Source organism: Mchenga conophoros, linkage group LG13 (assembly GCF_057382185.1).
Source record: "Mchenga conophoros isolate Kocher_MC1m ecotype Shallow Benthic linkage group LG13, M_conophoros_male_GT1.1, whole genome shotgun sequence".
NCBI lineage: Eukaryota > Metazoa > Chordata > Actinopteri > Cichliformes > Cichlidae > Mchenga > Mchenga conophoros.
Window position 1 is genome coordinate 28,603,115 of NC_140538.1, and position 26,481 is coordinate 28,629,595.

At 39.8% G+C, this 26,481-nt stretch overlaps 2 protein-coding genes across 5 annotated transcripts in view; one reads left to right on the forward strand and one right to left on the reverse strand.

Annotated features, from left to right (window-relative positions):
- On the reverse strand, positions 1–10,574 carry haao (3-hydroxyanthranilate 3,4-dioxygenase). Of its 4 annotated transcripts, none has more exons than XM_085297614.1 (12): positions 10,479–10,499; positions 8,513–8,643; positions 7,785–7,934; positions 7,521–7,599; positions 5,586–5,669; positions 4,263–4,369; positions 1,748–1,837; positions 1,618–1,661; positions 1,398–1,543; positions 623–691; positions 458–540; positions 1–322 (listed from the first exon to the last, which is right to left on the reverse strand). In XM_085297614.1, exons 3-12 carry the CDS (start codon positions 7,871–7,873, stop codon positions 250–252), a joined length of 864 nt encoding a protein of 287 aa, XP_085153740.1. In that variant the 5' UTR covers positions 7,874–7,934; positions 8,513–8,643; positions 10,479–10,499; the 3' UTR covers positions 1–249. The 4 variants fall into 4 exon arrangements, with proteins under 4 accessions (XP_085153740.1, XP_085153739.1, XP_085153738.1 ...); XM_085297613.1 differs by having other exon boundaries at positions 7,785–7,931; positions 10,479–10,498; XM_085297612.1 differs by lacking the exon at positions 8,513–8,643 and having other exon boundaries at positions 10,479–10,574.
- The window catches only part of papolg (poly(A) polymerase gamma), an 18,703-nt gene continuing 2,786 nt past the window's right edge, over positions 10,565–26,481 (forward strand). Inside the window, exons 1-23 of the mRNA XM_085297611.1 lie at positions 10,565–10,926; positions 11,627–11,785; positions 12,087–12,153; positions 13,418–13,499; positions 15,485–15,594; positions 15,697–15,750; positions 15,969–16,080; positions 16,196–16,285; positions 18,211–18,349; positions 18,443–18,515; positions 20,378–20,498; positions 20,616–20,700; positions 21,370–21,423; positions 22,612–22,731; positions 22,820–22,929; positions 23,969–24,090; positions 24,165–24,322; positions 24,448–24,608; positions 24,799–24,989; positions 25,067–25,150; positions 25,255–25,314; positions 25,400–25,503; positions 25,639–25,739. Coding sequence (XP_085153737.1) covers positions 10,910–10,926; positions 11,627–11,785; positions 12,087–12,153; positions 13,418–13,499; positions 15,485–15,594; positions 15,697–15,750; positions 15,969–16,080; positions 16,196–16,285; positions 18,211–18,349; positions 18,443–18,515; positions 20,378–20,498; positions 20,616–20,700; positions 21,370–21,423; positions 22,612–22,731; positions 22,820–22,929; positions 23,969–24,090; positions 24,165–24,322; positions 24,448–24,608; positions 24,799–24,989; positions 25,067–25,150; positions 25,255–25,314; positions 25,400–25,503; positions 25,639–25,739 — 2,374 coding nt within the window. The 5' untranslated portion in view covers positions 10,565–10,909. The remainder of the gene's footprint in view (positions 10,927–11,626; positions 11,786–12,086; positions 12,154–13,417; positions 13,500–15,484; positions 15,595–15,696; positions 15,751–15,968; positions 16,081–16,195; positions 16,286–18,210; positions 18,350–18,442; positions 18,516–20,377; positions 20,499–20,615; positions 20,701–21,369; positions 21,424–22,611; positions 22,732–22,819; positions 22,930–23,968; positions 24,091–24,164; positions 24,323–24,447; positions 24,609–24,798; positions 24,990–25,066; positions 25,151–25,254; positions 25,315–25,399; positions 25,504–25,638; positions 25,740–26,481) is intronic.

A 26,481-nucleotide genomic window follows, 5' to 3' on the forward strand; every position in this document is an offset into this window, starting at 1 on the left:
TCAGACATGAGGATGTTTTTATTTATGCATTTTACTCACATAAAATTACATGTAGTGATTGATGAATGCGAGAATATAGCATCATTTTGTAATTGTTTATTAATACTGTTTACCCTTACTAAATGGTCTATGCTACTTACTGTATTTGTTTTATACATAAAACACTTTCAGTTGTTCGAGCTCATTTAAAGAATTCGTGCTCCCCTCCCAGCATATGTTTCAATGCAGGTGTGATTTGACGGTTGATGCTTAAGGTCTCTTCCTCTCTGGGTTTTGGATCACAACCAAGGCGACAGTCCCCTCAGCTCTCTGCCACTGGTATCTACGACAGAGAAAGTCACTGCATGCAAAACCACACTGGAAACCCTGGAGAGTTCACTTTCAACACTTTTGATCCAATAATTTGTACACTCAGTGAAAGAGTTTGTGATTTACTGACAACTTGATATTGACTTACTGGCTCTGCTCGGGAATGAGCAAACTGTCTCCTGCAGGAAGACTGAACTCCTGCTCGTTCATAGTCACTGTGGAAGATCCCTCCTAAGAAAGAGATGTAGAAGAGGAAGGGAGATTTACATGTGCGTCCAGGGACAGACTGTTGGGACAGACTCTGCATACATACCAACTGCCAAACCCACACATCAGTTTGGGGTGTTGTCATCTCTGTGAGTCCAGGTCCGAACACCATCGCCTGTTGGGGAGGCAGTAAAAAGAGTCTTGTTTATCACTATCATTACCTACAACACGTCTAGTCTCCTGTTATTTCAACAATAATTATACCTTTGACTTGTACTTTTAGTATCAAAACATCCTTTCTGCCGGATAGACCGTACTATACAGTTGTGGTCAGAAGTTTACAGACACTCATCATGGGCATGTAACTTTGTCATAGTAATTTTGTTCCAGTAGTTTCCAGGTCAGGGTAGGCTTGTGCCTTTGTGGCCCCTGGATTGTCCCTGAAAGTCCGAGCCAATACCCTCTCATGTGAGGGAGACAATTTGTGTCTTCTTGTGGTGGCACACACATTAAACCTGTACTTACAAATATTTATTTAAGGTGTGATCTTGCAACCTACAGTTACTTAGTGCTTTCAAACAAATCTTGTTTATACTGGCAAATAGAAACAACCATTGCCAGCAGTCAACCACGATCTCTGACAAGAAGCTGGTCTTCAAGGACACTGCAGAACCTTCAGGATTGCTTATTAAAAGAAATAAGTGAACGTATGTTTATATTTGAGTGTGTTTGTACACGTTTGACCCTGCATGGATTTAAGAAACCAAAATTGTAACTATATATGAGTGCAGGCCTATATGAAATGTTTTACTGAAAATGGCTGAAAAAAACCCTGATCAACCATCTCATATATGATCATTACCTGACACTAGGTTTCTTACCTCAGTCTCAAACTGAGCTCCGAACATGTCGATGGGCCTGCCATTCCCCAAAGACGGCCTCTGTTTTTCCAGCCAGTCTTTGAAGGAGAAGGGCGTCATCACGTTCATGGTGTTCAGCTGGAAAGGAGGTTCCCTGAAGACTTCATCTATCCATCCAATAATAAACATTGACACCAGCTCAAAGTTTACAGGGACTTACAATTTCTTCTGAACAACTCACTTGGATCAGGTTTTCCTGTTTTGCACTGCTTGGATGCCATGAACCTGAAAGTAAAATACAGTCAAGTCAACATACTTAAAAGAAAGAGCATGATCTGAGTATGACTTGTAAAGATGAAAAGATGCCTTACTCCTTGATTATTGGCACCAGCTGGGTTCCTAGATCCTGACAGTAGAACCATTTTTCAAATAGGATGTCAGTGGTGTTGTCTACATGGTACCTGAGAGCACAAATACATGCTAACATAAAAATCTGTTTACAGGACAAATGTGTTTCACTAAGATCTAAGACTCAATTCAATAACATTGTTATTTATCTATTGTAGGACCCTACAATAAAACTGAACAAAGTAGCTGCTGATGAAGATAGCCACTTAATTAAATCCAAGGCATCACTTAACATTTATCATTTATATATAAAAAATGTAGCCAGTGGTGTAAATACATATCATTAAAGGTTTATTTGTTCAAATAATTAATCATTAAGCAAAATGTGCTGGGTATAATCTGAAGTATACCAGTCCCATAAATTTTATTTGACCAGATTCAATAAAGTTAGACATTTTACATTGTACTTATTTTTGTTCTTGCTTGTACTTGAAAATTGATTAATTAATTAAAGTAGTTTAAGTCATACATTTTTATGAGTGTAGTTTTAAGTCTTACTTAATACAGCATGCTGTCTATTTAGTAAATGATGGTCCTGTATAGAGAAAAACAGACAGTAAGGAGAGTATTTGTAGAGCAGGGGTGTCCAAGTCCAGCCCTCCAGAGCTACTATCCTGCAGCTTTTAGATGCAACCCTACTCCAACACAGCTGAATCAAATGATTGGATTACCTCCTCAGCATGGCATCAAGGTTGGCAAAGGCCTGATAACAAGCCATTCATTTGATTCTGGTGTGTCGGAACAAGGATGCATCTAAAAGCTGCAGGACAGTAGCTCTGGAGTGGTAGTAGGACTGGAGTTGGACACCCCTGCTTTAGAGTATAGCCGGGTTGTGATTTATGGAGGGTCAGGAGTGCCAGAATGAATTAATTAGCAATACCATTAAATTATTAATTAAATGTTTACTAAATTAATTAAATTTGGAATTTATTAATTACATAAATAATTAATTTACTGCCTATTCATTTTATTCAAAACATGTAATAATTTATTTATTTATTTCCTATTCTAATTAATTAATGACATGTTTAATTAATGAAATTATATATTTAATAGGGGTGCAACGATACTCGTATCGATGTTGAACCGTTCGATACAGTGCTTTCGGTTTGGTACGCATATGTATCGAACAATACAAAATTTTTTATTTATTTTATCAACTTTTCTTTTGACGATGCTGTCTGTGTTGAGCGCTCAGTCGATCTGCGCTCGACAGTGCGGAGTAGTCGAACACAGATTCACTGAGAGCAGCGCAAGCTAGCAGGCAGAAGTTAAGCTCACCTTGCAACATGGCAAATTGAACCTCCCCCACCCTCATTCAGATCTGGCATTTGGAATTATTTTGGTTTTCATGTGACGTATGACCCTGAAGGTAAGCGCGTCATGGACTAAAGTAAAACAGTATGTTGGATGTGCCACGCAATGCTCAATTACATGGGTGGGAACTAGTGGTTAGCGCAGTTAGCTTGTTAACGTGTTGACGCCGTCCAGCCCCACGCACGGGGCGGTAGCTCGTTAACAGAGATTTGCCGTGTTGTGACGTTAACGTCATTTCAGATTAACGCTGACAGCACTAGTGGGAACACAACGAATATGACTGCACATTTACTCCGACATCATCCTAGTGCAAAGACAAGTGGAAGCAAGCAAAAACAACAAGCACGCATGCTACAAACTTTACCCAAGTCATTTAGACAGCCGTTAGCACATGATTCTCCTTATGGGGACCTGATATGTTTAATATGCTGCTGAGAATATAGCCCAGAAGAAGCGTATAGTATAGCTTTTATTTTGGAAAGAGACATTTCTCTGTAATAAACTCTCTTTTCCAAAGATGAGTGATTTCTCGATCAGATACTTATTTTTTTCTTACTTTGTTGTTTCAGCAACATTAAATTTAAAAACTGTACTTTTGAGTTAAAATATATATTTATAATTTTAATAAATGACAAATTAAAAAAGCATGAACATTTTTTTTGTATCGAAAAAATATCGAACCGTGACACCAAAGTATCGAACCGAACCGTGTGTATTGTTGCACCCCTAATATTTAATTGTGTATTTATTTAATGATTTTGGCACTCCTGGCCCTCCAATTGACATGGGGACTGTTAAATCCCCAAAATGCTGCTGCTGTAATTTGATTATGTTGTCAGATTTGAATTTGATTTTATTTGTTGTAAAAATGTAAATTTGTTACATACTTACAAGGTAAACATTCAAGTTTACATCGAATCTGGTCAAATAAAATATATTTAACTGGTTTACAGTTTATACCACACGTTTCATTACTGATCTTTGAAAAACCTCTTTTTATGTCAGCTGAGTTTTAATTAAACTTATTGCCTCGTGTTTATGAGGGCAAAGAATCTTTTCTTTTTAAGTGTCCTGTCATGTTTATGACCATTCATCATTTTTCTGTTGTCAACAACTCTCTAAGAAAAAATGCAGAAAATCGAAACTGCCACAGCAGTGAACCTCAGGCAGTCGGTTTCAGTGAGCAGTCTTCTCCTTTCCATCACCAAGCCCACGGTGTTAGCCTGCCTCTGGGGGGAGTGAGGGATCCGAGCTGGCAGCAGAAACATCTAGAATTTGAGACAAAAAGTAGTGGAATGCACAGTGAAGCAGATTCACCTGAGATAAAGCTTATTGCACAAGCTTGCTGTGCTTCCTTATTTCTAATCAGCAGAGAGCGATGGGAACTGGAGCAGAAAAATAGTTTCCAGGAGGGTTTAGTGCAGTTGTCTATCTCAACCAGCATTTCACTATTATGTATAAAAAAAAATTTATTCCTGTTTTGAAAGATGACCAAATAATTTCTATGTTCTCTGTTAAATAAGTATCTTACTACAAATTTAGAGCTAACACACTACATTGTGGGGGGCCTAAGAGACCTGGGCCCATCCCGACTGGCTGTGAGAAGAATTTTCTTAGGTCTTATCTTCAGTTACTAAATGTGGTTTTGTTTGTTTGTTTGTTTTTTTAGTAGACGGCTTTTATGACATTATCACTGACAAATTCTGACTATTCACTACAGCCTGTTTCACATTTACAATTACCTGTTAAATCTGAGCAGCACAGCGCGGTTCAGCACAATGTGAAGAAACGTTCCTCTACTTTATTTGGGCGCTGCTGTAGACGGCTCAGGTTGTGACATGGGTTACTGAACTTGTATGACTTCCTTATGTCTAAAAGATATTTACACCAGTCTCATCGGGAAAAACCCAATTGTTAACAAATTGGTTTTCGCAGGTTTTCTTCCTCCTTTTCACAGGAGGAGTATACTTCAGGGTCTGTCAGTGTAAAATGGGAGGAAGGGGCTACAGCATGCAAGTCAATGCATCAAATATATTTTCTTTTGAAAGTATAAAAAATGTGGAGAATAAATGGTTGTTCGAGCTGAAAGTTTCAGTAAAGTTCAGTGGCTCTGCAGCACTCACTCTTTCTCACTCATCTGATATTTAATTACAATCTCTTTGTTTAAGTGAATAGACGGCCTGTCTCAGTCTTCACAATTAATAATGATGGATTGGGAATTGTTTTCTTAATCTTTTCACACATGTGTAGCAGAAGTATTAAAAATAATAATCTGTGCAATTAAAAGGCCCAGACCAATTTACTCTGGACCCACCCAGAGGTAGAATCCTGCAGCTGCTCTTGCATAAACAGCTTAATTAATGCTTTTTAAAAAAGTGTTCTTTATGTTTTATGCAATTGTACAGTTAAATTCCATCTGAATGAATGAATGTGTATTTGTGCACAGCAAAGTACGAAGCAGAAACATAAAAGTTTAGAGCTTACCTCTCCCTCTTTGATGTGTACATCCTTGTGTTTACCATTTTCAATCACCTTCAGACACATGTCCCCCTTCACCTGGTAGAATAACTACTTAAAACAGAGAGAGAAAGACAAACGAAGAATGGCAGTGGGTTAAATACATGTTATAAATATTTATTTGCAGGCATCAGCAGATACTTCAGTTGTGGAAAAACGGTTAGTCACAATTAACATAAAGACATCTCAGACCAACCAGTCAAGGCTCAGTCTGGATAATGTAGTACATCAATACTGAAAGAACCAAGAGGGAGCTATAACACAGAGGGTCCCAAATGCAAGGAATCAAATGTCAATATTATGTTTAGCTTCTTGATATTTCTTAAAGGGCAGTGAATCCTTTCAGCTACTTTAGTCAAAAGTATTTCCATTGGCAGAAATGTAGACACTCCGTGCTTCGTGTTAGGAACAAAAAGATCCTACACTGATTGATCAAAATCAAAATTATTAACCTAGAGAGGACATGCTGAAAATCACATAAAAAAACAATGCAGCAGGCTAGTCTAATTTACCAAAATCAAAATTTTATTGCAGCAAATCAATCAAATGGTCCTCAGTAGTTTGTATGGACTCCACCAGCATGTATGAATGCCTGGTAATGTCAGGCATGCTCCTATTGAGATGGCGGATGGTGTCAGATACAGCATGAAAGGAGTAGATGGAAGGGAGGTGGGTGGCAAAGTGGCTTGCAGATGTGTAGCAACTGACAAAGCAGCTTAAATAGAGCGCCACATATAGCCATATATGTGATGTGTGGATTGTATCACTCAAGCCTTCAGCTGATATGAGTGGGCATTTCTTGGAGCTGCAGCTGACCTTTACTTCATGGCCTGTTTGAACAAACACCATGTTTAGATTTACAAACAAAGAGCTCATACGTGACTCTGATTCAACTGATTGAGTGTGATGCAGTTGGTGTTCAGCAAGAAGCATGACAACAGTCTCCAGGATGTAGGCACACGTTTCTCTCTCAGTCACTGAACAAGAAATGTATGGATAATCAAATAATCAGCCTCAATTAAAATCAAAAGAAGAAAACCCATAGAAATAATAATAATAACATTCATGAGCCAAACCAGAAGCTTATCTTCCTGTGTTATGGCATAAATATTTATGACAGTCAGATTCCTCAGACTGGCTCAGGCATTTAGTGGGTTTGGTTTTTCTTTTTTTCCCACAATCTGCCAAGCGCATCAAAACTTACTGGATGGCATTTCTAATCTAATCTTTCTTCCTTTCTATTTTTAAACACAAACTCTGTTACAAGAACTGTAGTTTCCATATAATTATGTCATATTAAGAGAGTCATAGTTACTCCCGCCGTTGACTGCACTTCATTGAATTTCTTCACTTTAACATTCAGAGCATTGGGCAGAAATCACATTGCGTCAACACCCACCGTGGGCCTTCGTGATGCTTTGTTTTAATTAATATGAACCAACTTAAATTAATTAAAGCCAACAACTTTGTTTTAAAGCTTAAAATTAAATGTGCAGAAACTTGCAGCTTTCACAAAAAATCATGAGTAACTGTCAAAAAAGACAGAAAAGATCTGTATTTTTAGACCATGTCAGAAATTACCACAACACTAAAAAGGGTATCCTGAGTCATGATTCAGTATCAGTGAATGTTTAAAGTTGTGAAAGTGGCTGTCAGCTGACACACTTTATACTTTGACACAGAAGCAAAAAAACCCAGTAGCAGCAGCTGGCCAAATAGCCTAACCAAGCACTGCAACACGTGGGTGGAACTGGCCCTAAAAGGACAAATGAAGCAACTTTGCGAAAAACTGTAAGAAGCTAACTAATGTTGTCTTTTGTATTAAATTGTAGGTTCTTCTGCTTCCATGGTCCATGTTTGTTGCTGGAATGAGGGAAAAAAAGAGACTAGTCCAACTCTCACCTCCTCCCCTTCCTCTATGTGATAATCCTTCCTGGTGTTAGGGCCTCCGACAAACATGAGAAGCAGCTGGGAGAAGTGCCTGAGACAAAGAGGAATTAAAATCATGTCAGTGCATGCACTGCGTGTCCTCGCAGTTCAACTGACTGAATCCCAAGTGTTCAAACTGCCACATAAATTACACATTGCTCAATAATTACAAAACTCAATTCACATTTGCAAAGAATAAAGAGTGAGAGTGTAGCTAAGAGTAAATGTGTTACTTACATGAGTTTGTTGCACACTGGGGGCAGGAAAGCATTCTGATTTTCTGCAATCCAGTGTTCCACATTGACCTGAAGAGTGCTGCTGTTCATTTTGATGTGATTTGTGCTGCAGAATGTAGCCTCTGGGACTCTCTGTCAGCTGTTATGACTGCTTTAAGCAAGAGGACACATAAAGTCCAAAATGCAGAAGTGGGAGTAAGCAAATCGGGGTGGAGCACAAGGGTTAAAGGTTGTTGTTTAATAAGTAACATAATGCTGTCCTGCAGACCAAATGGAATCCTTTGCAACGTGCACAACGCCACGATGGGAGCAGTTTTTACCCAGCCTACGCTGTACAAAGGGTATTTGAGGTCTAGTTGAGGTAAAAAATTATTCTCACTCAGTTTTCTGCTTCATTGGTGGTTGTATATTTTGGTTGGGTTTCAATCAACTTGTAATTAAAGTCCGTTCCTTTAATTTTCTATTTTTATTTAAGTGAAAGCACACAAGTTACACTTATTGTGCATTTTGTGTAATCTAAAACTGTTGGGTTAATCTGACTTTAAAACAAACACAAAAAACTTGCTTAAATCATGCTACCAATTCATGTAATAAAATTAAGTTCTCTGTTCTTTCAGTGGTGTTTTTTTTTTTTTTTTTTGGGGGGGGGGGGGGGGGGGTTGTGTATAACATGTAAAATATTTAGCATCTTCTTAAAATTCAATATAGCATAAAGGTTAAAAATCCGACCTGTATGCTCATTTCGAACCAGAAAACTGTCCTGGGGTCAGTCAGACCAATCAAACTTTTTATTTTATTTCTGGATGGATGGATGGATGGATGGATGGATGGATGGATTTGTGGATGCTGCATCCTCCAGCCTGAAGAGGAGAGGGACCAGAGGCCATTCTGGCTCATTATCAGCACACACTTCAAAAGCTACAAAACACATGGGTGTACAAACATGGTGAACAAAAAACATTGATCTACTTGGATTTTCCAACACAACCATCTATGAAGTTTACAAAGAATGGTCCAAATAAGAGAAAGCAACACTTTTCTGGGGGAAAATGCCTTGTGTGTGCCAGAGGTCAGGGGAGAAAAACCAGGCTGCTTTGTGCTGGTAGAAAGGAAACAGTAACTGAATAATCATTACAACCAAGGCATGCGGAAGAGCTCTGAACCTGACCCCAACAGGTCGCAGCAGATGACATTCTAAAGGGTTTACTAACTTTTGAGAATCAACGATGAATGAAGATGAAAGTCTGTGTGAGATATTTGGTCATGGGCAAACAATACACTGACCAATAAAAAGAGTCAGGTTTAGTCAGCCAAGTTTACATAAAGCCACAAAAACATCCACCACAAAGAAAACTGAAGTGAAAATGGTAATTTAATCTGTTCAGTATCATATCTGCTGTACAAAGTGTGCTTAGAGTTAAGACATTTAATCAACTGGTAATCACTTAACCTTCAGTATGAAAACAAAACAATTAACTATACTATTGACAATGTTTTTGATGCAAGCTCTGTCGTGTTTTCAGTGTTTTCTTGCCAAGATATGTTGAGCAAGATTCATCACAAGAGCAGTTGCTTCTTCCTTATCGTATTATATTGTGTGACTAATATATTCTTTGCTGAAGAATTATGTGACCAGTGAGCAGCAAGTACATCAGAAATTTGAAGTTCAGTGGAATATGAACAAAGAAGTCCTTCAAGTGCTGTTCAGAGATATTTAGTAAGTAAAAACCTGCCTCCTAGTGGGCCCACTTGAAATGACAGTTTTACAAGTAGCTCACATTTTTTAAACATATGCAGCAAAAAAGTATATGCTGTAAGTTATCGAGAGCATAAACAGATTTTGCTGTTTAAACGAAATTTTAGGTAACTTATCAAACTGTATATAAATGAAGACGTGTAAGTGCACACAGCCATGTGGAATGTTTTAGACAGTTAAAGTGTATTTTGTCCCAAAAAAGAGCTTGGGAACATGGTTATACTACTTCTGTTAACCCCATTCAATAAAAAGCTGCGTCTACACTTAAGGCACATTTTTTTTATCCTTTCAAATCCATCGTGCTGGTGTGCAGAGGTGTACAAAGTTAAACTACCACTGTCCAAAAACATATTAAACTCGCTGTAGATGCTTTTAAAGGAATTTCCGCCAGTTTATTCAAAGAGTGAAAGTCTGAGTTAACTCTATGCCATAAACAAAATAAGAAAAAAGAAAGAAAATACTTTTATCTATCTAGTTATTGTAACTAAAGCTATATTTTGTTGCATCTGTTATTTATTGTTTTTTTCTGTGAGACGGTCCCCCCCTCGTGGTCACAAAGGTAATAAAATATCATCCCAATACAACAGTTACGAAGTATTTATTTTGTAGACAGACTGTACATAAAGTCAGAACGCGTCTATCAATTACAATTCAATTAATATTTTTAATGTACTTTTAATTTTATGAAAACTGTTTAAGCGGGGTCATTCAATGAAGGGATAAAGACTTAATTGGTTCTCTTCCTGTGTGTTCCTTTTAACCCATCACAACCAACATTAGCTTGTGTACACTCAAATTAGTAACGTGACCTCTAATCAACGTATTATATATTTTTATACTTAGTCGTTTTGAAGCTTATTATTTATTTAAGTATTGATTATAGTTTATATGTTATTCCTGATACACTTTTTTAAAGAGAAAATTGGATGTTAGCGCTACCTGCATCCGCTCGTGTTTTGTTGGGCTCATCAGGTTCAAGCTAGGCCTCGGTGGTCACGTGATTTGTGGCCTCACTGAGGCGGTGCCTTCTGCTCAGCGTGCTGCACGCAGTTGTCTCAGCAAACACCGTCACATTTGTAATTTGGGGTTCAAAAAATTCCATATAACATTTGGACGTGTGTTTAGCTGATAGAAACCGAAACGTCCTTGCTTTTTGCGGATTAATTAGATATAAATATTCTTTCAGAGACACGAACCGATATGTTCACACATAAGAACTAATTCCGGTTCACTGGGAAGCTTTGAACTGCTTTCTGGAAAGTGACCATTGTTGTAATCAGGTCGAGGCTGTTATCATTTCCACTTGCTGACTTTCTTTGTGTTTTTTACGGATTTGCAGCAGAAAAACAGCGCAAGCTTTTTAGAGTGTCATGAAAGAAATGTCAAGGTAAGTTATGCATGTGACACATTTTTTCCTCATGAATGATTTTGCCCGCGTTTAAGACTATTCTGAAGAATAGGCTAAAGGCTAACGTTAGCAAACTGTCACAACAAGGCCTGCAGCCTTCGGTTGCTGGCTGTCCCGCTTTGTCGCTGGTGGGAAACTGCAGAGTAAATGTGTCAAAATACCCGCATAGTTTCCACTTGTTGGTTTTATTTGGGAAAATGACAACTTTTAAAATGTCTTTCTGTCGAGTCGTTACTTAAACCAATTCTTCCGTAGCATCCGGCTAACGTTTTGCCAACTTGCTAAATTAGCCAAATTGTTAGCTTCCCGTCGTGTTTGTAGCATCTCTGCTAACGCTCGCACGCTGTAAGGAGAGGTTGAATAGTGGCACTTTTTAAATTTGCTGTCTTGGTCAACTCGCTTTCCAAGTTCGACATTGCACACAACTATGGATTTAAAGCTTGCTGTGTGTGGGAGATGTGATTTAATCAGGTTGCTGTCTGTGGAGTGTTTACACAGTATAGTGTTCGCGGCAACAGAACAAGCTAACTGCAAAACCCGACTGGTGTTTATTAAAGTCTTGTTAACGCGTTGGGGAATGGTTCATGTCTTGTTCTTACTGAGCTTGAAACTTAAAAAAAGTGTGCTAAGTGGTGGTGTAGTATCTGCTTTTTGATCTGTTGTACCACGTTTATCGCAGCACCATGCCTAGTGGGCAGCAGCCTCAGAAACACTATGGCATCACCTCTGCGATTAGCCTCGCGCCCCCACGAGAAATAGACCACCACTACACCAAGAAGCTCTGCGATGCAATGAAACCTTTTGGAGTGTTTGAAGATGAAGAAGAACTCAACCATAGGTGAGGAATGCATGTTCTCTCTCCCTCTTTCTTTGTTAATAATATACCAATCACCACAATACAGTTTTTGAATATGTTGATTACAAACCTATGATTTGAAGAGCTATAAGCATTTAAACTAAGCCTCTCTGATATCTATTGTCTGCATTTTATTTGATGTGCACATTAACTAAGTGAATGTACATGGGCATGTAAACTCTTAGGACAGGTGACCTTGTGAAAATCATTTTCACTCTCTCAATGAATTTGTGGAAATGAAGGATTGTGAAAGAAGTGTCAGCTAAAAAGTCTTTCTTTTCAGACTTGCAGTTCTTGGGAAGCTGAATAACTTTGTTAAAGAATGGATTGCAGAGATCAGTGAGTTAAAGGTAGGTTCTGCTTGGGAAGCTGAATGATTTCTAACCCTATTACCAGTTTCCACCCCCAGAGTTCATTTTATGGTCATGCTGAACTGAGATTTACGGTCCCAAAAATTTGTCTGCCTGTTTGCGCATCTCTGTTTGGGGGTTGTTCACCCACCCCAAACCTACTGTCCTAAATCATATTTGCTTCCACACACTCCTCCAAAGTCCTGATTGCCTGTCGCTGGAAGTGGGTGATGTGTCATCCTACTCTTGATTAGTTGACAAGTGGGCCAGAATAGAGAAGGGAGCAACAGTGGAGTTCGCTGGGAACGGGTGAACTGTGGAAAAAGAATTCGAAGATAAAAAGAAAAAAAATACAGCATGAAATACACAGACCCTAGCTACTGTAGGCACTACTTTTTTTCTTTTCTTTTTTTTTAACATTTGGTTTCACTTCAGCTCTTTGTGCATCAGAAGTTTGATCTTCTCTGTTTCTGGAGGAACAACAATCTTACAAGCAAGAGTGGCCCACAGATCAATTCTACCACATACTCTGTACACTACCTCCACTACGCTGATGACAAACCTGTCTGCAGGCCTGGAGTGGACAGTGACCGCACCACCACCACTGGGCCATAAATCCCATTTAAGACTAGGGCTGTTCTACTGTCTAATGCTTGTTTTTGTTTTTTGTTTTTTTAACTGTTTATTGAGTTAGGCAAAATTTTTGCAGAGTTTTACAGAATTTCCCACTCTCTATAGTTGTGTGACATTAATTATTGGATTAACAGGGGAAAGTGCTCAATTGAAATGAGCTTTATCAACAATGCATGAGTATCACTGCAGATGTCCACGTGTTTAGCACTTTATTTGTGACCCCACAGAAACACTGTGCTACAGACACACCAACTACGCAAGCACCCTTTAAAGAATAAATAACAGGTGTCTATTGAACCAGCAGAGTATAATCTTTGCTTTAAAGTTTCCTCGTCCACGAATATGCAGAGCCATATGACGACATCCACATGCCTGCCAATTTTTGTGACTACTCAGCTGCACTACAAAATAATAAATACCTGTGCAGTAAAGCACAAATGGTCTTTGGTGTCTGCATCTCTCTACGTTTCCAACCAAGTGTATTCCCCGTCTTGTGTGAAGATGATGGGGCTTAGTGCTTTATGAAGTGTTTAATCTTAAACTGTCTAATCAGACACTAAAGTGACACTAACACTTTCTTCTGTTTTTTTAAAAGTCATACTGACTTCAGTTTCTTATCTCTGCTCTACAGAACCTTCCACCATCAGCTATTAGCTGTGTTGGGGGCAAGATATTTACATTTGGTTCATACCGACTTGGAGTGCACACAAAAGGTATGTGTATCTGTTACTCTAATAATTTAACATCTTGTCAACGTGAAACCTGTAGTGTATGATGATTGGCTGGTTCTTTTGGCACAAAAAGAACGTGTTAGCTGAGCATTATTACCACCTATTGCAGAACCCTGTACAAGCAGGTGTGCAACATTGTTTTTGAAAAGCTCAGCTCTCCCTGACGGCACTGAAACACAAGGCTGTCGCTGTCATTGTCATGTTCCTGTGCTATTGAGTGGTTTTGAAAAGGCTAGTTTTGGGGTCAGAAAACTGGGTAAACAAACACTGGTGTGAATGTGGTTTGAGTCTGCCATTGTTTTAAACAGCTGGCCAGTGTGACAAAAGGGTAAAATCTTTATTTAAATACAAGAGTATAATAGTGATTTGCACTCTTCTCATTTTTTAAAGTTACCTGGTTAGCATGTAAACTTTGCAGTATTTTATATTTCAACCTTTTGCTTTCTCGGACAGAATATATTATATATTGATATATAATAATAATGATAATAATAATAATAATGGATACTTTATTGATCCCCATGGGGAAATTACTTGTTTTTCTCTGCATTTGACCCATTCACTCTGTGAAGCAGTGGGCAGCCCACTAAGCAGGCGCCCGGGGAGCAGTGTGTAGGGACGGTACCTTGCTCAGGGGTACCTCAGGGTAGCCGTTAAGTGGATTCGAACCGCCGACCTTCCGATCATGGGGCGACCACTTTACCTACTGAGCTATCCCTGCCCCACATTATATATTATATATTATATATTATAATATATATTATATATATTATAATATATTATATATATATTATTGTAATTGTAAATATTTTTCTTAGTAATGAGCAATCAGATATTGCAAAACTGCAAATGAAGTTCTTTGTCTTTCATTTCAGTAATTTTAGTTGCTGCGGAATGAAAATGTAGTGCAAACATGCTGTCATTAAAAACCTGCGATGTCACGTATGACAGCCTGATCTGTATTACAGTTTAGTCCAACTTAATGCAATCACGTGTGAACTACTGTTATGCATTGGTGTTTTAATGTGAGACAGCAGTTACCAGTGCTGTGTGAGATAATGAGCTGTTATGGTCACAAACATTGCAGCATCGCGTACCCAAGTTCCACCATCCTGAGCAAATTTGGAGATAGTTCTGTTAAGCTAAGGGTGCACAGTGTGTTTGATTTTGTTTTGGTTTTGTTTGTTTTTCCATCTTGGGATCTTCGTAGAATTCTATTGTAGATTTCTTCTATTTTACTGCCATATGACACTTTCAAATCATGGGTCACATCAATCTCATGTCTCACTCTTATAAAAGTGTTACAAAAATGTTTTCCCAACTTCCTTCCACACACCTACAGTTGCCTCTGCTGACTTTACTAGAAAAAAAACCAATAGCACCATCAAGTAGACTGAGAAAGCAACGGATTTTATTATTGTAGTGCTAAAATTCAATTTATATTTGAAATTTGTGTAATAAACAGAGGAAGGGCATTGCTGTTCGACAAACTGATGCGACAGTTTCTGTTATGCTGGCCACAAATTGTCTCTTAAGTGATTCAAAAATTCCAACTGTTTATCAAAACATTTTCATCAACATGGTCAATATTTAAACTCCTTTGTTAAAAATCTGCTCAGTTTTGAATGTTCCCTGTGTGTTCTTCCTTTCTAGTCCCCTTGGCAGGTTTTTTTTCCCCTCATGTAAATGTTCAGTAATTTAGTCACCTTGAACATTGCTACTTCCTCTAAACCCATAACATTTTCTACACTAAACATGAGCAGTCATTAGGCCTGTTGTGCTCAATAGTTGCAGAACTTCTTTGGATGTTTACATACCTAGTTTAGTATTTCCTAAGTCTGTGCTTTAAACCATAACGTTTTATCATGTAATCTTGACTGAATCAACTTTACTATCATTTGATTCATCAACCCTTTATCCTGCTGATCAATCCAGATGACACTGATCAAAGTAACTCCTCCTTACAGGAGCTGATATTGATGCCTTATGTGTGGCTCCACGGCATGTAGAAAGAACAGACTTTTTCCAGTCTTTCTTTGAGAAATTGAAACAGCATGAAGAGATTAAAGATCTCAGGGTAAGTCTTGTTGACACAGCGGGGGGGGCAGACTGACCTACAGTGTCCTCAGATGTCCTTTGTTGTTGATGAGGCCTCTTGTTTGTTCTCTACTCCCTCAAGGCTGTTGAGGATGCTTTTGTACCAGTGATAAAATTCAAATTTGATGGAATTGAGGTGAGTTTCATTGTCACCCAAATGATAATCATGATTACATCAGTGCATGCATACTGATTAAAGTAAACTAATTACACTACTGTGTTGGTAACATGCTTGCTGCAGGGTACTTTGTGCCATGTTGCTTTGGTCATGTTTCCCATTTCAACAAGTATGAAGGGTTAATCCCATGACGCAAACATTTTTATCTCTAATGTTTTATGTCTCTGTGTGAGCAGATTGACCTGCTTTTTGCCAGATTGGCCTTACAATCCATTCCAGACAACCTGGACCTGAGGGGAGACTCCATCTTGAGAAACTTGGACATTCGATGTATCCGCAGCCTTAATGGTGCGCTCAGTGGTCACTGCTGATCTGAGGCTTTAAGTTAAAACTGACACATCTCCAAAGTTTTCCTAATGGTAATTTCCACAACTGTAACACTGCCTTTTTTTTTTTCTTACAGGTTGTCGAGTAACTGATGAAATTTTGTACCTGGTGCCGAACAAAGAGAACTTCAGACTGACACTGAGAGCCATCAAACTCTGGGCAAAACGTATGTGTGCTTGCACTTTCTATGTGTTTGCCGTTGTTTGCGTTTATTGTATTTATTTGCACTTGGGTTGTGTATCCTGTATAGAGGTTTAGGACGTGGCGTCATGCACACATCGCTTGAGAGCTGCCATATTGGCCATAATAAGCGTTAGCAATCATGTCTAATTACTCAAGTAGTTTAAATAGAAATTGGATACAGGCATCAAATAAACAGTATAATGGCGTAACAAATATAAGTTACTTGAATTTTTAAAATCACCAGTGTTTGTTTGAAACAATATTTGACTATTTAAAATTTTTACATGTATTATCTCGTTTTGTTTTTTTTTTTAATTTATTTTATTATTATTATCTTCATCTGCCTTCTTCACCACTACACTCAGCTTCTCACCCTCCTCATCTTAAGCTTCACTCCTGAGTTGAAGTTAAATGGTAAATGGCCTGTATTTATATAGCGCTTTACTTAGTCCCTAAGGAGCCCAGAGCGCTTTACACTACATTCAGTCATCCACCCATTCACACACTGGTGATGGCAGCTACATTGTAGCCACAGCCACCCTGGGGCGCACTGACAGAGGCGAGGCTGCCGGACACTGGCGCCACCGGGCCCTCTGACCACCACCAGTAGGCAACGGGTGAAGTGTCTTGCCCAAGGACACAACGACCGAGACTGTCAGAGCCGGGGCTCGAACCGGCAACCTTCCGATTACAAGACTAACTGCCAACGATCGCCCCAAGTTAGGGTTATAACATGAGTAATCCTATGTGAACAAACTTAGTTTAATCTCTATATTGTTGCAATTGGTTAACGGTACCAGATCAGACATGTGACCCTCCCGTTTCTGGACAGCTGACAAGAGATGGCTAAACAACAATATAACATCACAAGCTAACATCATGCCAGCTAACATTAGACTCTAGCGTCCAAAGACTTTTAACTGCTTTCCCTCTGATCAAAACTTTGATTACATTCTCAAATCACCAGAGTTTATGTTCTAAGTTCGAATCTGCCCACATAAGATCCAAAGTTTCAGGAACAACCATAAATGGCAGCAAACAGGAAATAACAGCAGCACTTACTGACGGAAAATTACAGATATCCTCAACAATTCATCTCAGTGTGACTGTCGTTAATCAGAAATGAGCTACGTTGACCCATTGATAATGTAAGGGATAATGCACAGAGAGGTGCCAATATCAATATCGTGGTCCACTTGATCCAGTGACTACAGTCCAGTAACTAGAGTTTGTTACCCATCTTGACACAAAATACTGATATACAAGTCGACAAAAGTTTGAATGTTTATCTCGTTCAATATAATGTTTGATATAAATCGTGTGGTGTGATGTTGGGGAGAACGCCAGGAAGTTAACATCCATCTTCAGCTCTTCGCTGCCAAGTTTCTCCACATAACGAGCAAGATGCTTGTCACAAAGTGTTTCACTTCCTCTGAGAGAGTATATACACTTGTTTGTTTATTCATAGCTGCTATAGTGTGTCTCATCTATATGTGGTGTAGGTTTTTCACTATGTTTCAGGCTTATTACATGTCCGAAATGGCCGATAAGTTAATGCCACGTGGTAAGCGGTCACATGTCTGCAAATCCTTTATGTAAACATTTGTGTTTACTATCACATAAGGCCAGAGGGGCCGATGGCGCGATATGGCAGCCTGGCTTCTGTCAGTCTGCCCAGGGCAGCTGTGGCTACAACTGTAGCTGCCTCCACCAGTGTGTGAATGTGAGAGTGAATGAATAGTGGCATTGTAAAGCGCTTTGGGTGCCTTGAAAAGCGCTATATAGATCCAATTTTTTATTATTATTACTACAAAAGCGCTCCTCCTGTTTTTCTCACATGTCAGTGTATAACTCAGAGTGGTTAGTGATGCTCTTCTCAATAACCTGTAACATTTCCTGTGGCTGCAGGTCGAGGAATCTACTCCAACATGCTGGGCTTTCTGGGTGGAGTGTCATGGGCTATGTTGGTAGCCAGGACCTGCCAGCTCTACCCCAACGCTGTTGCTGCCACACTTGTCCATAAGTTCTTCTTGGTTTTCTCTAAATGGTGAGATTCTGCAACTTATCGTCTTCTGCTTTTTGGCAGCGTCTCACAGCCCAAATATATTTATTTACTGCATTCATTACCTTCCTTTTGTAGGGAGTGGCCGAATCCGGTGCTTTTGAAACAGCCTGAGGATAGTAATTTAAATTTGCCTGTGTGGGACCCGAGAGTGAGTATTACACCAGTGTTTTACCTTCTTATGGTATTGTTATGCCCTCTGTTTTGCACATGTATTGCTGTGTAGACACTGGTAAAGCTATCTGGATGGAGATGTGATAAGTTTGTTGGTGTGTTTTTTAAATTTGGCTCGACAGCTAGTGTGTAGGTACATTTCACATCTCTTATTTCATGTCTCCTCATCCCTATGTCCTCACGTGACCACGACATTGATTGGGTCCCACTCATGAGCTCCAGTGCTCTTAACTCTGCTCGGAGGAGGCCTCCCAGAGCAGAGCAGTTTGGAGGAAGGAAGACTTCCCACATGGACGTCTTGTCAGATAACACACCCCTACAATAGAAAGTGCATTAGATACAGAATAGAGCTGAAATCATTTTTTATGGGAGTCTCATTTATTTTGGAGACTAAGCCCTTCGTACCTTCTAGCGCTAGTATACATATGGTAACCGTACCATAAGTGGTAGGGCTGAGTGGGGCAATGGTGTGTGTACAGAATATTTCAGGACATATTGAGACTTTTTTTTTTTTGCAAATGTAACTCTGTTCTATCTTGTCAACCTCACAGAGCCATGGGAAATTACTTAAACTGAAGAAGACATTGAAGCTATTAATAAATGACTTGGATCTGTGTAAAAATAAAGAACATTTAATCAAACTTTCTCGGGATTTGAAAAAAATCTTTTCGTCTGAACATTTGTTGTTCCTGTGATAGTTTAGGTGGTTTTTAATGAACAGTATTTGGTGGTTTGGTGGCTTTTAAATGAACGTGGCCTCCTAATTTTGCGTTTTGATGTAAAAAAACAAATTGTTTTTGAATGTAAAATGACTGTAGGTGATCGCATCCTTACACCAGGGGGTGCTGCAGAGTTGATGAGAGGGGGTATTGAGCCTGTTCTCTTACAGTCAGAGCAGGAGCAGCTCGTCTCTTTCAGTCTTTTCCTTTTCCAGCTGTCATATGTTTGTTTTTATAACTTTGCTTATAAATCTCTTTTCAAACTAAATGCTTTTTGCCTTAATTGAAAACACTCAAGCCCTTTGTAACTACTGTGTCATGTTTATTGTGTGCCTTCAGCAATAAACACTTTTTAATTGCATATTGGTGTCCTTTCCGTTCAGTCACTTGGCGACTGCTGAGCTGTAGGCTGAAAATACCATTTAGATTTTATTCATGCCACATGTTTGTTTTACGCTGAGACATTCATCACAGTGTGGACTGTTAAAAGCACAAACTGTTTATTTCCTGGTGGTAAGTTGGCATTTGGCCGTAGGCCCTCCCCTCTCTCTTAAATACAGAAAAGCAAGTATCCAGTGTAAAACCAATCCTATGCAGGATACTTAAGAATGTGTCCCACTTTTGTGACAGGCTAAATCCAGATTTGGTGATGCTTATCATGCAGCTGGTGTTAAGGCTCATTGTGCACATAAAATTTCAAGTGTTTTATAATGCTGGCAAACATGAATAGCTCTCATTTGATGTTAAAGATTAGTTATGGCTCATAGCCTTTTTTTTTTTTTTCCATTTTATTTTATTTATTTATTTATTTTTTGTTTTTTTAGAAATAGTTTCTTTAATTCCGCCATCCTCACATTGCCTGAGGGGAAAAAATGCAAATGAGGGAAATTTAAGGCAAGCAGAGTGAATTGGGATGTACTGTGTGGGTGGGTGGGATGTGTGTACCTTTAGCTTTATGTTGCTTTTGTGCGTGTGGGTGTGGGTTGTGGTGAAATTGATCTTCTCATTCAGCTCGGTGGGTGGAGTGCACTGACGCAACAGCTCCCTGATCTGCAGAGAACCCAACAAGAGTCCCCTGTGCTGCGTCTTTCCTTAATTAATCGACCTTTTTAAATTCTAGGTGAACCCAGCTGACAGATATCACCTGATGCCCATCATCACACCTGCCTATCCCCAGCAGAACTCCACATACAACGTCTCCACGTCTACACGTACCATCATGAGCGAGGAGTTCAAATACGGTAAAGAGTGAATCAGCAACGTAGCACTGCGAAGTCACTTCATCAGTGTTTTCCAATTTACACTGGGTGTACACGAGGGCTGAGTCATCAAATCCATCTTCGTTCTATCATGAACAGGTCTCAGCGTCACAGATGAGATTCTTCAGGGCAAAGCAGAGTGGTCCAAACTGTTTGAGCCGCCCAACTTTTTCCAAAAATACAAGTGAGTGCTCTGTGCTTTTGAAACCGCCTGAGGATAGCAATGTAAGTGTACCTGTGTGGGACACCCCTCCCCTTTGCTTTTTGCTTGTTCTACATTTTGAATTTGCCAGGTGCATATTTAAAAAAACACAAATGCTTTATGCAGCTGAAACAAACTAGTGCAACTTGCCCTACACCCCCCCCCCCCCCCCCCCCCCCCCCCCCCCAAGCAAGTTATTGTTTCTGTGGTGTGGGCAAATTTGAGTCATTCTGTGGTCACTTAGGGTGACTCACTTTGTTTATGAATGTTCCTCCCACACGCAGTTTCTGCTGGCTTTCTGTTGGTGCTGCTCTGTTACTGGAGCTACAATGGTCACCTGAGCAGTGGTGGGACTGTCGATGCCCAAAAACTGTGGATTTTGCTCCTCGGTGTGGTATTGAGGATTGGTACAAGATCATTAAGACTGCACAGTAGTGCATCAGCAGACCAACACCAGTCTCTGTGAAAGCCTGAGGTCTTTCAGGACCTCTGGATTTATTATTTGCATAACTTCCATCCATTCTCTTCCGCTTATCCTTTTTAGGGTCGAGGGGGGGTGGAGTCTATCCCAGCTGTCTCAGGGCGAGAAGCAGGGTAAACTCTGACCATAACTTGTCTAACTTTATTTATTTTCTTCTTTTTTTGTGGCAGACATTACATTGTTCTCACTGCCAGTGCATCGACAGAAGAAAACCACTTGGAATGGTGAGTGTCAAAGATCAAGATTTCTAGTAGCTCAGGAGCTCTAAATCTGTAAATCACCATCAGCCATCATTGTCTTTGATATTAATTGATACATTTGAGCCTGCCAGTTTGCATGCCAGCTTAGTTTCATCTGTATTTACAGTCATGGTACAGGATCATCTATGTAAAGTGTGTATGAAAAAGGTGAATGTAGCTTCGGTGTGTGACAAATTAAGCTTTTGCAGAAGTGTGTGACTTTTGTTCTTTTTAAAACAAAAAGTGAAATTGTTTAGATGTATAGGTCTTCATCTAGAACCTCAGTAAACTCTTTCCTGATGAGTTTAGTCTCAGCAACTAGTGTCAGGTCTTATCGAAGACAGTATAATGATCATTTTTGTCCGATTAAGTCCAAAACAAGGATTTAGCAGGCCTAACTTGTGATTGTGAGCCCCATCCGGTTTCCTTAGGTTTCTCTGAGATTTGCGGCAAGAGCCAAAACTCTCAGCTTGAAGCTTCAAAAACAGGCCTTCACTTAATGGGTGATGTTACAGTGACTATATCCAGCCATCGTATACAGTTTGTCCTGCACATCAGTTGGAAAACTGTACCAAGTGCACTGTAACTGGGCAATACGGGACAATACGTCTCATACATGCACACAAAGGGGAAAAAAGCGTAGCAGCTGCAGCAAGAGTCACATTTATAACACACAGAAAAGTTTGTATGTTGACATGCAAACTTGTCATTAGTAGTATAACAGTCATTACTGTTATCCTGGGTCCACTGTCATGGGGTGCACATATTTGCGTCGTTCAGACCAGATTCATGGACGCGGAAAGTGTAATCGAGGCTGAGCAGTCAGAATTATTCTCCTGTTTTCTCTTATTTGATGAATCAGTGTTGCCGCGTCACATACACGCCAACCTCAGAGCACGCAGGAGTCAGAGTGTAGATGTGTGCGCGCTGTGTTGCAAGCATAAGTTATCTGTGAAGAATTGACGAGAATCTGCAGCTTTGTAGGTTGAATTTAATGCGGCTCTCATGCATCAGATAAGTATAGATAAAAATCACCTTGATTGGTGAGGTATCACCTTTAACTGTGACCATCATCGATCGATGACATCATTGCCTGTCAGCACAGCCTTGTGGTGTACCCTCCCTGACCACGTCTTAATGTTGTTGTTTTTTTTGTTTGTTTGTTTTCCCCAGGATCGGCCTGGTGGAGTCAAAGATCCGTGTTCTGGTGGGAAACCTGGAGAGGAACGAGTACATTACCCTGGCTCATGTAAACCCCCAGTCATTCCCGGGATCTAAAGAGAACCGGAACGAGTGAGTCCAGCTTCATCCACAGACGCTCAACCAGAACATCGAGACATATTCTAAGGGAGCGTGCTCTTTTTGTGTTTTTCTCCAACAGGAACGATTTTGTGTCGATGTGGTTTATTGGGATCATCTTTAAGAAGGTGGAGAATGCAGAGAGTGTGAACATAGACTTGACATATGACATCCAGTCTTTCACAGACACTGGTAGGTCTAACCTCACTCTGCGTTTTAAATGAGCTGAAGGAAAAATTGCTGCTAAATCTTTTCGAACATTCTAGGAAAAAGGACAATGGCTTGTTTTGTTTTTTTCAGCATTAACATGTGCTCTACTTTAGTGTATATATCAGGGAAAACAGGTGAGTTTATAAATGAACTGAATGGAACTGCTGCAGAAAATACCTTTCCAAACATTTTAGCTCCTTTTTCCAAAGGTTTAGTTCAGATGTTTGTTGTTGAGGGTTTTTTTTAAAGGGATCCTATGAGATGTCCGTGTTGTGCTTAGTCTTTATAGTCTTTTCTATGTCCGCAGTTTGCAAAAGCTGAAGAGAGTAATGGTACCGAAGCGAAGGCAAAAAATGTTTTTACTGCTGCACCATATCTTACGGCAGTCCTTCCCAACAGAGCATACACACACTCTCTCCATCCTATCCACACAGAAACAGTCGTTTTATTTCCAGAATACACAAGTAGATTGTTTTTTGTTTGTTTTTTTTAGCTAGGCTTTTGAGTCCTACTACTCAGATTCACACAGTGTGATGAATCATTCGTGCGGCTGTGTAACATACAGCTCTGAAACGTAAAGTTTCTGTATGAGTCAAACAAATCTGGTGGCTTTCAAAAGCGCAGGTGATGAGTTCAGTTCTCCACTGAAAATGGGCTGACGGCAAAGTAAAGTGGGGGGAGATGTTTTTGGGTTTGTTTGGTTTTTTATGGTTATTAAAAATTTTTAAAAAACACTAGTTTTTGCAACTTTAACAATCAATCATTTACTGTGGTTTATAGTGGTGTGTAGGTTGTGTGCTTCTGCTGCTGTAGTTATGTTGTTATGTTTAGTGTAAATGGAGTTTTAACATTAAAAAAAGGACACAAACATACCACAGATACATCTCGGGTGTTTCACTGAGTAAATTGGCAGAAATGACCGGAGCTTATTTGTATGATTTTTATATGTTTAACAAACATTTATATACACCTGTAGAGGTTGTCTGTCCTGTCAATGTTAACGTGACATTGTGCACATCAGTGTACAGACAAGCCAACAACATCAACATGCTGAAGGATGGGATGAAGATTGAAGCAACACATGTGAAGAAGAAGCAGCTCCATCAGTACCTGCCTCCTGAAGTGGTGCAGAAGAAAAAGAGAGTAAGATGTTGCTCTGCGATGCTTGTCTTGTTTTTAGGTTTGTTCTCCTCCTTAACAAATCTGTCCTCCCGCAGAGCATAGCAGAGTTGAACCGTAGTTCTAATGGTGGCAGCTCTAAGCGGCTCTCCCTCGACAGCAGTCACCTGGACAGCTCCAGAGACACAGACTCAGGGACTCCCTTTAACTCCCCGCCCAGCAAACCCTCCAAGCCTACATCTGACACAGACGACAGGTATGATGCACTACTTGTGTGTAATTTTTACTGTTAGTGTTGTCCTTTTTTTCCTAATCCCCTTTTACCTCATGAATACAGTTGTCTTCAAATTGTTGTCATGTTTTCTGCTCTTCATTTTGCAGCGTCAGTCCTCCTAAGCAGCTTTTTGTGGAGGGTTCTCCAGCACCTGTTGCAGCTGCTCCTCCTGCTGCTGCTCCTCCTGCTGCTGTTGCTGCTCCTCTTCCTGCTCCTGTTGCTGCTGCAGCTAAAGACCAGGGCATGTCCATCCCTGTTATTGGTACAAGTGAGTTAAAATAAAATCACACAGGGACTGTGTATAATGCATGTTTTACTTTGCTTCCTAACAGAAATGTCGATTTAAACTGCAATACTTTAATTAAGGAAATGCAGAAAGTGTTACTGTGCACTTGTTAAGTTGGTCTCTAACATGTCCTCTTTTGATTTCCCAACTCCATCACCTCCTCATCCTGAAGAACCTCCTCTTAAAGCAAAGCCTCCTTCCCCACCAGCCAGCAGCTCCATCACCAGCAGCACAAAGCCTACCGCCACCAGCAGCCCCAAAGAGGAGCCCAACGGCCTGGAGGACTCAGTCAACGGAGCTCCTTCCAAGAGACCGCACTCGCCCACACAAGAGGACCCGGCCAAGAGGCCAAAAAACACAGACGTAAGCATTTGGACAACTTATTGACATATTTAAAAGAATGGACCAGATGCTGACACTGTTGTGTTTTGCTGCTGCAGGTGGTGTCAAATGATGACGCTGCCTTCAAAGAACCATATCCACCCTCGTCTGACCCCCAAACACACGGAGAAGCATCCAGCATTGTAGGTGTTACTGCTGCTGTGTCTGCCTCTGTTAACTGTTAATAATAAAGGATTTTCTCAGTAATGTAAAGCAATAAAAACAAATTACATTTTCTCTTCGTTAGACTTCTCTTGCTGGATCAAAGGCAAAGCCCATTCCAACCATCGATACCTCAAGAACACAAGCAAGTTCTTTATCTTTACTTGTTAAATCACTTATTAAAAGACTTGAGGTGATTTCTAACACTGCTGTTGTTCTTCCTCCCTCAGAGACTTCCCAGCATGGAGCTGCCTGATGCCTCCTCGCCTCTCCCTGCCAGTAACAGCTGTCGTGTTGTGAAAAATTCCATTAAACTGGCCCTCAACCGCCACAAGTGAGTTTCATCAGTTATTTGTATGTATGGAGTTTTTCTCCCATCACATTTAGTAGTTGAAAGTGCTGCTTTCACTGATGCAATTCTGATGTGCTGTATGTGTTGTCCTGCTTGTTTTTCAACGTGTCTGTGCAGTATCACACCTCCCAAGCCGCCCGTGTTTGAGGACGCCCTCACCACAGACGCTCCTGCTGCCAGCGAGGAAAAGGGCATGTCCATTCCTGTGATTGGCTCAAGTGAGTATTTGTTTCAATAGCTTCTTTTCATAAAACTGCACATCATTAATTAGAAATCAAATAAATTACAACCAACAAACAAACGGCAGCGATGTCCATAAGATTTTATTTTATTTTTTTTAATAAACCTGAAGTAAAGTCACTGCTGCGTCCTGTCAGTTATCAGAGACTATATTTACCTTTCTTGTTTACTTTAAAAGGACAAGAGATTAATCACCCTGCGATCTGGTCATTTACAGGTCGGCAGAACAATCCGACACCTGTTTGAAAAACACTCATGGCATACTGCTGCCTGTGGAATATCAAAGAATTAATAGGGTCATATATCATCAATTGCATCAAATCATTTAATCAAGCTTCTGTAATCAAATTCTCCTGTGCATTTATTTATTTATTTATTTATTCATTTATTTTATTTTATTTTATTTTAAAGAGCTAAATAACTCAGATGTGTGTTATCAGGGTTAGCAACCCTGGTTCTTGGATCAAAGACATGCCCTAAAGTAAAATGAACCAACTCCTTTAAAAAGATCAACCTTTTTAATCAGATAAAAAAATGAGGTTAGGCAACTTCAACCAATTCTTTTATTTTTCAGCTCGCAGTAGCATTGGATTAAAGATTTTTCGACAAAATACTTATGAACCAGCATGTAATGGCTGGAGCAAACGCAGTAACAAACCCCAAAGCCGCACTACAGCACAGCATTTGTTTGAAATGGTAACCATCACCTCAGCCTACATT